Raw genomic sequence first — 9,725 nt, forward strand, 5'->3', positions numbered from 1 at the left:
TAACGAAAAATAAGAAAAATAAAGGAGAAAAAAGAATCAATTACCCACAAAAGCTACAATGGGTAAGAATAATAATTAATTTGATGAGTACAAAAATAAATGAATAGGTAACGGTAATTATTTTGATTTTTATGGGTAAAACTCTAAAACTCTCCCCTAAAAGTAAAACTCCCCTCAAACTTTAAAGGCCCATATATTTGTGAAAGGCCCAAAAACAGCAAGGCCCAGTAAAATACCCGGCAAGCTCTACTGCTTCTCTGTCTTCAATCATTTTGCACAAAACACGAAGCAGAGATCACTGATCAGAAACTCAAAAACTGTGCTTTGAACTCTCTCTAAAATGCAACAAGGCGATTACACCAGTTCCAATCCCTATTACAACTATCCTCAGAACCCTAATTTGGGCCATAATTCAGCTCCGATCCCAAACCCCACCCCGTCACCACCGTCCTACGCCTCTGCTCCGCCGTTCACCGCTACTTACACTCCCTCTTCAGATTACTCTTCTTATCCCTCTTCAGATTACTCTTCTTATCCCTCTTCTTACCCTCCCCCTTATCCCGATTTACTTTCCGCTGCTCCAGCACCTCCCTTACAATCTTACAACCCTCCACCACCACCACCACCGGCGCCGGCGCTGCAACAGCCTCAGCCGTCCTCTCCATTTCCTTCATTTGAATCTCATGCTCATTCGCAGCCTCAGCAGCCTTATTATCCTTCAGCTAATTCTCCGTATCCTTCAAATTACCCAACTCAATATGATCAGAGTGGGCCCTACTTTGAGGAATCTGGGGATAAATATGTAAATTATGGTTCGGGCAGAGGAGGTGAATTTGGGCAAGATATTTATGGTGATGGAGTATTTGCTTATAAAGGTAGTAAATTAGAGCCATATGGGGCACGAGGGACTGCTCCAAAGTCATCAACTTGGTCAAGTTTTGATGATTTTGGAAGGCCAATTGGGTATAATTCTTCTCCAAAGGGAAAATTATCAGCTCCAGCTGCGAAGATCGTGAAGGCAGTACCCAAGGTGGATACACAGCAGGATGCGAAAAGTGGAGTGCAGAAGTTTAGAGTAAAGTTATTAGCCGAAAGTGGAGGACAGAGTACCCAGGATGTTCTTTGCCAGGTAAATATTGATATGAAGAAAACTATATGTTTTTACTTAATTTTCGGTTTTATTTTATTTGGTATAATAATGATATTAATTGAGCTTAAATGAAAAAGTGAGGATTGATGTAGCCGACTTCCAACTTGTTTGGGGACTGAGGCGTAGTTGTTGTTGTTGTTGGTATGAAGAAAAATGCTTTTATGTAAAATGTTTTCTTAGAGGAAATCATTTTTCAGTGTGTTTGGTTTCTTTGAGTTATGGAAAAATTAATGACATTTTCCACCAAAATGGAAAATAACTTCCATTACTTATGGACGGAAGTCAGCTTCCTTTACAAACATCTCGAGCTCTTAGTCCATATCTCTTGTTTCAATCAACATTTAGAATTTTTGAAAACCTTATGTCACCAAAAAACTATCTTTATACCTAGTACTACTCCCGTATCATTTATCACCTACTTTTATATATAAGCAAATTGACCCGGAACTTGTTTTCATAAATGAAGCATTTTATAACGGATTCCCTCCTTACAAAAGGCATCTGCATTTTCCAGTTTCATGCCTTGTGGAATACTCTCTCGACCAATTTCAGTGCGTGATTTGGTTTTAAGGCATTTAACATTCTTGCTAAGAAATTGCCAAACCATCTTGGTCTCTCTTATCTCTGAGATTGTAACACCTTTATTTTGGATCATGCCATTATTTTATATCTTGGGCCTTGGGGTTTCGATTCTGAATTTTTGTTTCTCTCACCTTTAGTGTGTATCTTGTCATGATCCAAAAGTGGTACAAACTTCTCTACTGAGTGCAGGGTCCACTCAAGCCTGATGTAGTTGTTTTATCCTGTGCGTAGTCTTGAGCCGCTAAGATAAACAGTTGATAAATGTAAATCTTTTTGTTAAAATCTTCTAGCTATGTTTTGTGCTTCAAGCCTTCAACGAGGAAGATGCTCTCCTTTTTGGTCTGTGCCTGTATGCTCTAAATGGGCTTCTTGTCATGGTGCATTATTTGTCTCTATCTCTTAAGTGGTCAAGCAAAGAGCAGCATTCTAACTTGGAATCCTTCTTGTGGTGCATTTTAGATTGGCTTGGATGGAATCCGCATGTTGGACCCAAGCACTAACCGGACGTTAAGAATATATCCTCTTGACACGATAACTAGATGTGATGTAAGTGCTTCTTGTTCTTTCTCTCCATGTCCAACCATGTATGATAACACAATTTTATTATCTTTACCTTCCTGATATGACCTCGAAAGAGTTTTCTCTTCTTTTTTCTGAAATGACTTTATGGACTGAAACTTGAACATTGATATTGTTGGTTTGCAACATTGGCTGCTGGTAATGGCATGGGGAAGTTTTGCTATTATGTTATATGGTGGAGAAAGAGATGAGTATGGAGTCGAGGGCATAAATTGTTACTTTACCGATTTGCAACTGGAATCTTGATTTAGAAGTATTTCTAGGTTTTTCAGCTACGGCGTTCTTTAAACAGAATGCATAAATATGTCGGGGCCATAGTATTTTTGTGCATATGAACATGATAGTTTTGTATTTTAGATCAATAGATGTATTGCTATTCAAGATTCTAGCTGCACATCGAGTACCTGAACAATATATGCCCTCTTCATTAAAGCACATTAGATTTGTCTTTTCCCCCAAGATTCTAAATTTTCTCCACCTCTTTGAATCTTTACTGAATATTGCTGAAGTGGTTTGTGACTTTGTGTTGTGTTCTTTAGGTAACTGATTCATCTACCTTTGCCTTTTGGTCAAAAAGTGCGGTGGATATAGAACCAAGGCGTATCAGACTGCAGTCAAACAGTTACACAACCAGTACTCTTTTAGATACAGTCACGGCAGCTACTGTACAGGTTCAAATTCGTCTTTCCGTTTTTAGTATTTGGGATCCCAATTTGTTTTATCTTTTAACTGCTGTGATTGATGTTTACTGGTCAAAAAAGAATCCTTTATTGATGTTATCAGATTGCTTGATGTTCTTGTCCTGTATGTATCTATAATTTGGTAGCTTCAAGTATCAAAGGATATGAATTTGTAGCTTAATTTATCAAAATAATGAACTTGTAGCTTATAGTAAGTTAGCCAACTGATGTGTTGGCTTTCTTGGTTATCGCTTTGCTCAGCGTACCACTTTGTCTTTCTTGGTTATGGTTTTACTTAAACCTCCTCATTTCAATAGTTCTTGGTTATCGCTTTGCTCAGAGTACCACTTTGTCTTTCTTGGTTATGGTTTTACTTAAACCTCCTCATTTCAATAGTTCTCTCCCATTTTATTTATCTAATAATGTTTTTTTGGAGGAAAGTGCAATAGACTGGACCAGATGGAATGAATCAATTTTTTTATTTTTCATTTTATTTTGGGGCATCATTGACGAATTTACAAACTGGGAAATTGTAAATTTCTGAATATTCATTCTTATATGGACCAATTTTTACCTTTTTTATGTCAAATGTCTTTCAATGACTTCACACCAGGCTGCGTTGATATACTAGTTCCATCATGTGTGCAGCATCCATTAGGGCTTCACTAAGATCTAGCCATCCATCTATATAAAATGGTTTCTCTTTTGAGTTTTGATGAACAAAAATACAAATGAATAGCGAGAATCTTGACTCTAGACAATGGGTTTTCAACTTATTCAAAAGTCTTACTATTCCTTTCTCTTCATATTAACTAAAAAAGTCAAAAAGGGACTATATTTTTTTTTTTAAATAACCGTGGAGTCCGGGCCAGCTTGCGCGCAGCTCGACTAATTCCACAGGATAACTGCTACCTCCCACCAGCAACAGGTACCGGGTAACTCTATCCCCCAAGGCTTGGGACATATGAGAAGAATCACCCAGTGTTTTTTGTGTCTCTGCTGGGACTTGAACCTGAGATCTCGTAGTTCTAACCCACTTCATTGACCACTAGGCCACACCCTTGGCTGCTATATATCTTTTTCATGCTACTTTCTTTCTAGCATCCAGATTGCTTGTCTACCAGATTGCCAGTGGTTCTGTCACTGTTCTGTGCAGGACTCACTTTATGTTAAATATGGAGTACTTGACGGACCATAGTTTCAATGCGAATATAAATGTAGTAGACGATGGTCCTCATCCTACCCTTGCTTCTTACACAAACAACAGCACCTGTCTATCCTCCTTGTACTTCTAAAATATTTTGCCATCAAGATAGTATTCCATGCTACGCCGTGATAGAGCCACCTTTTGGATGCCTTGAATTTCTATAATGTCTTCTATATGGGCCTTGGGAAGGTAATGTAAATTTTATGGACTCCTATTAATGTTTTCTATAATGACTTCTATAAGTGATGTAGTAACTTCATAGTTCGTGGATGACACTGTCCAGACAGTTTGGTCGCGCCCCCATACTTCTTATAATTGCATATATTTTGTATGAATTTGCACCTTATCCTGTTCCCAGTCCTTCATGCCATCTTTTCTAAGAAGTGAGCTACTATGGCTTCTGTAAGAGTTGTGATTGAAAACAATCAAGGAAGTTCTTCCTTCAGGGATATATCTATCAAACCAAAATGGTACCTGGTTACCATTTTCAACCATACAAAATCTTCCTTTTCATAATGCTATTCCATTGAGTCTTCCTATATAAGGTGGTAACGTCATTGGAGAACCACCCATATTCAGCATATCGCCATATCCATGTTTTGCGCTAATCATTTCTCTCCAGCTTCGTCCTCAAATGTGAAGCTCCATAATAAATTTCTCAGAATAGCTCAGTTGAATTTGTGGGGTCTAATGGAAATATGAGGATACTTGAAATAGTTAGAGAGTCAAATGATGATTTTGCAATCCGAAGCTGGTTCCTAGAGGAAGTAGCACGACAAAGAGCAAGGTGGAGCATTCACAGAAATGGTGTAAGCAGAACGAAAGGCGCAACAGTTAGCGACTGCCCAAACCATCCATGAAGGCAAATAGACCCGTTCACCAGCAATTGTTGCGATTCCCTCTAACTGCGCCAACTGCTCCACTTTTCGTTTCCCCTCTTGCTTCAACACCGTTGATTTCAATGTATGTTGCAAAGGAAGCAAGAATCTGTATGGTGAATTAAATCATTCTCTGAGATTTAACGTTGGAGTTTAAAAGAGGGTTCAACATCAATATTTATTGAAGCATAGCTGTAAAAATATTGCTTTAGTTTTTCAAATGGAGCATTTTTTTCCCCATTTCCACCCTCTCTTCAAAATGTGCGAGGTGCATTCTTTTCTCTTTCCTCTCCCTTTCTAAAATTTGTTTAGGTGCATTCTTTCCTTCTCAAGATATGCATTATTCTTTCCTTTATTTTTCACCCATCTTGTAGGCTGTTTTTTGATAGCTGAGATGATAATGAATAAAATTTCTATTTTACCTTATCAAAAATGAATTAAAGTTTTTACTGTGTAATTTTCCTTCCCATGCGCATATTGAAGGGATGCAAGTGTGCACACAAACACACAGCCCGAGAGACTAACACACCTATATGTAAACATCTTGAAACTAACTTTTCTTTTTCTTCAAGCAGTTCAAGGAGATAGGTGGAAGAATTAGGCCTTCTGAATCTCCAAAGGTGGCTGAACAGCCTAGTGAGAAGAAGAAAGGTTTAGTTGATTGGATTAATATAGTGAAGCCGGTCAATGAGGAGAAAGATCACTGGGTAACATGTTCTACTTTATTTGTTTTTCTAATTTGGATATAGATTTGTTTTGCACACCTCATTTTTACATGATTAGATGTTAAGAGTAGAAGTCCATGGATATATTGATCAACTATGACTCTACTTTCTCGTTCAACAAAAAGCAAAAAAAAAGTGTGATTCTTTTCTTGCCAGATTTTTCTCATCTATTTTCTTTTCTATTTTCTCCGCATCTATTTACTGTATCGCCTTGATGTGCTTTTGGCTAATCTTCGAGTCTCTTCACCTGGTTATTCAGTTGAGTTGTACTTCCTCTCTCAAATATTTTAGGCTTTCCTATCTGGTTTCCTTAGTTTACAGTCACATGCTTCATCAACCTAAGACATCTTCAGTTTGAATCCATTATAGATGTACAATCAAGTGTATAGTGATTGGAATTCATGTCTGGACAAATATGCCTGAAGTTTGCTTTTGGTAATTGTAATTTTCTTAAATTCATTCTTCTAAAAGAAAACCTGTTAAATAATGCTCATAAGTTGCCAAAAGAAAAGGTTTTACTTCTGGTTTTGGAAAGACCCAAATGATTGGTATTGTTTAGTTCATAAAAAACATTTTATGCTAATATCTTGCCTCTCCAGTATTTTATGACCAGCTGAATCGAGGTTTAATGAGACGTGCTGCCACACATATGTCTCTTAAGTAATCTACCTCAGAGTCAATGAGGTGCTGGAAGTTCCATTATGCTAGAACAATTAATTTTCATTAACTCATTACCATTTTGTCAGGTTCCTGATGAAGCAGTTTCCAAGTGCACAGCTTGTGGATCAGCGTTTAATGCTTTTGTGCGCAAGGCATGTCTTGTGCTTACATATATTAATTATTCTTGCTTGCACTATCTTTTATTTAAAGAATGGATGGAAAGAAAAAGAGAAAGGGGTGAGTTGATTTACTTCCACTAATAGGTGATACCAATTAGTTGAGAATTTATTGCATTTTAATACATTTACTTTTAGGTGCCTGCCAGTAGGAAAATATAGAGAACTTCTAGTATTTTCCCTTTTTATTTTGCAAAATAACTGGCCTGAGATGAATTTAAATTGGGAACACGGTCAATGAAGATTCAAATAGTCGACACCAACTTGTTTGGTATTGAGGCATAGTAGTTGTTGTTGTAATGAGAGTTAATTGTTCTTGTTTGTCTGCTAAAATTTTTAAGAGAAGTAAAAGAAATATTTCTTATGCTTGTCCATAAAGATGTTATTTCCTATTTCGCCAACTTCACTAGGGTTGAAATTGCAGATTTGGAGGAATGGCTCTTACCCTTCTTCTTTTGATTTTCAAACTGGATAATAACGCCTTCCCTCTTGCTACTCTTTCCTCTTTTTACCACAATCAAATATTAGTTATCCCGATATCTGGTTCCTTAATCTCTCTCCCCAACTACCTATCTGGACGGAAAAAAGAAAAGCTCTTCAAATCATCGTCCTAAATATTTGGAAAAAAGAAAAAGAAAAAGAAAAAATGGAAACAGAAGTTGTTTATGCATTGTTACTTATTAATAGAAATTGACTGGTCCAAAAAATTGTTTATAAGAGACAAGGACAATGACATTTAGATTTTGTTTTCAGCATCATTGTCGGAATTGTGGGGATATTTTCTGTGACAAATGCACTCAGGGAAGAACTGCACTTACAGCTGATGAGAATACACCAGCTGTCAGAGTTTGTGACCGATGTATGGTATGCATTAACTAACACTTTGCTCCTTTTATCACTGCTTTTTGTTCATTCCCAATTGCGTTTTTGCTCTGGCCTCCTTGTCGAAGAAATTATCCTTTGAGGTTAAAATAGAAATGTCATAAACCTTAATCCTACTTCCTTTTTGATAACTTTTTTGATCAGTCACTTCCTTTGGAAAGAATAATCATGAATTTTTCTTTCTCATGGTAAATGCACAGATCATGTGGAACTCACTTCGTAACTCATAAGTGCACTAACAAGTTGTATTTTGCCAATTAGATCCTGCTTTCATTTTGTTAACTACATCTTATGGCTTTCCTTCAGGCTGAGGTTTCTCGTAGGTTGAGCAGTGCAAAGGAAGCTGCCAATCGATCAACTGGACTGCAAAGTCATGAAGACCTTGCCAAGAAGCTTCAGGTGATTTATTATTTGAATTTTCATCAACTCATGCTTTAGCTTACCTGCAGAAGCAGACCCCATACGTGTTCAACCCATTCTTGCACAAGTATTCATCTAAATCTTGCACGTATATGATTGCTCTTTGTAATTTAAAAACCAAAAAGGAATATAAAAGCAAAACCAAAAACACTGTCACTTTCTGCAGCTTTGTTATGCTAAAGAGATTTATATGAATTCCTCTGGCTACCTTTCTATGAGAAGAGCAGCCAGAGGACACAATGAATGTAGGAAAGATTGCTCATCTTTAATGTTTGCTGACCCTGTCACTGAACTAATTTGATGTTTAAATCCTCTTGTTATGCTCAGGAGGAGATGGAGAGAAACCGCAGAGAATCATCCGGTAAGTTATATTTGCTGAAATACCTATGCTCATATTTAGTCGAAGTGTCTTTGGGAGGTTCTGTATTCTTGTCAATGCATCTGAAGAAGTGGCTTGAGCCACTTGGACTTGTTATGCAACGCTTTATTGGTTGCTGATCTCTTACAAAATTAGGTTCTCAGTCTCTTGTTTCCTATTTTGTATGTTTGTCTCCACTACTAAACATCAGGCAAGAAACATCGTCCTGTCATATCTACTTGCATCAGTTATAATGAAGCGGTGCTGGAATTGGAGAAAAATTATTGGGATAAACTTTGAATTGCTACGCATTAGTCATGGGAATGTTTTTAGAAACTCAATCACTAGGTGATTTCTTCCTATCGTACCCAGCCAGTGAGAGGTAGCAGCACGTACCTCATGGGTAGTCGAGTTGCGCCCAGGCTGGTCCGAATACCACCGTTGTTCAAATAAAATATTCTTTTGGCTTATATTCATTAGGGAATAGTTCTAGATTATTATGTGCTAATTCTTTTATAAAGTTAGTCTCATAGCTCATGAAGATTTTCCGGTTTCAGGCTCAAGGTCAGATCGTTCGGGTAGGATGAAAGAGGTCGCTTGCCCGACTTGTACAGTGCATTTGCAGGTTAATGATCTAAGCATATCTATTTGAATATTGATGAGCTTAAAGCCTTGGTTTGCGTTTTGTATGGCGTAATTGCTAATTGTAAAATGGAAACTGCAGGTTCAAGTTCCCAGCTCGGGTTCAGAAACTATAGAGTGTGGGGTTTGCCAGCATCCATTCCTCGTCAGCTCACACTGATTTCTGATGTTTTGTCCATGGCTGGATTGCGAATTCTTTTCTGGTTTTGTTTGTTCTTACGTCGTGCATGCATCTGTTAATAGTTGGATTTTTGTTACATCTTTGGTTGATCACTTGATCCGTTTGTTCCAACCGGGCAATTTGCTTGTTGATCTGTACCAGCACGAAGAAATCTAACACATACGTTCTTTTCATGAAGAAAATTTAAAGTAATTTGATTCCTTTAACTAATTGTATTGGTTGGGTAATTTAGGTTAAGTGCAGATGTTCTGACGATTGAATTACAGAAATTTTAACTAGAAGAGAAGTGTTCACTTTCGCTATTTATTGGAGCGCAGAGATTTTTAGCGGATTCAGAATTTTAAGTTTATGGGTTCAGAATCATAATCATTTTACTTATTGGGTTCTCCATATATTATTTATGCATATTAAGGTACGGTCCTTCCTTTTTCAAACCTTGTGTGAACCTTTGTGCACTGTTCTACCCTCTTAAGTATTAATGAAGAAAGAGATTGGTATGCTTTCCCTTTTGGTAAAAAGGGAACCACTTCCCTTTTGCATGAAGAAAGAAAACTCCTATCTTACTCTTTATTTTTTTTTCTTTTTTCCCTTTTCCTCTTTTTGGA

The 9,725-nt window shown here is 37.3% G+C and overlaps 1 protein-coding gene across 2 annotated transcripts; it reads left to right on the forward strand.

Annotated features, from left to right (window-relative positions):
• The first annotated feature begins 242 nt into the window (after positions 1-242).
• Positions 243-9,330, forward strand: LOC104110025 (protein FREE1). 2 transcript variants are annotated; one of them, XM_009619442.4, is made up of 10 exons: positions 244-1,129; positions 2,192-2,278; positions 2,851-2,982; positions 5,652-5,783; positions 6,548-6,613; positions 7,391-7,501; positions 7,826-7,918; positions 8,267-8,300; positions 8,855-8,922; positions 9,022-9,330. In XM_009619442.4, exons 1-10 carry the CDS (start codon positions 341-343, stop codon positions 9,097-9,099), a joined length of 1,590 nt encoding a protein of 529 aa, XP_009617737.1. In that variant the 5' UTR covers positions 244-340; the 3' UTR covers positions 9,100-9,330. The 2 variants fall into 2 exon arrangements, 1 of the variants encoding a protein (XP_009617737.1); XR_004510462.2 differs by lacking the exons at positions 8,267-8,300; positions 8,855-8,922; positions 9,022-9,330 and having other exon boundaries at positions 243-1,129; positions 6,548-6,698; positions 7,826-7,883.
• Positions 9,331-9,725: the final 395 nt, after the last annotated feature.

The sequence above is a fragment of the Nicotiana tomentosiformis genome, chromosome 4, assembly GCF_000390325.3.
Source record: "Nicotiana tomentosiformis chromosome 4, ASM39032v3, whole genome shotgun sequence".
NCBI lineage: Eukaryota > Viridiplantae > Streptophyta > Magnoliopsida > Solanales > Solanaceae > Nicotiana > Nicotiana tomentosiformis.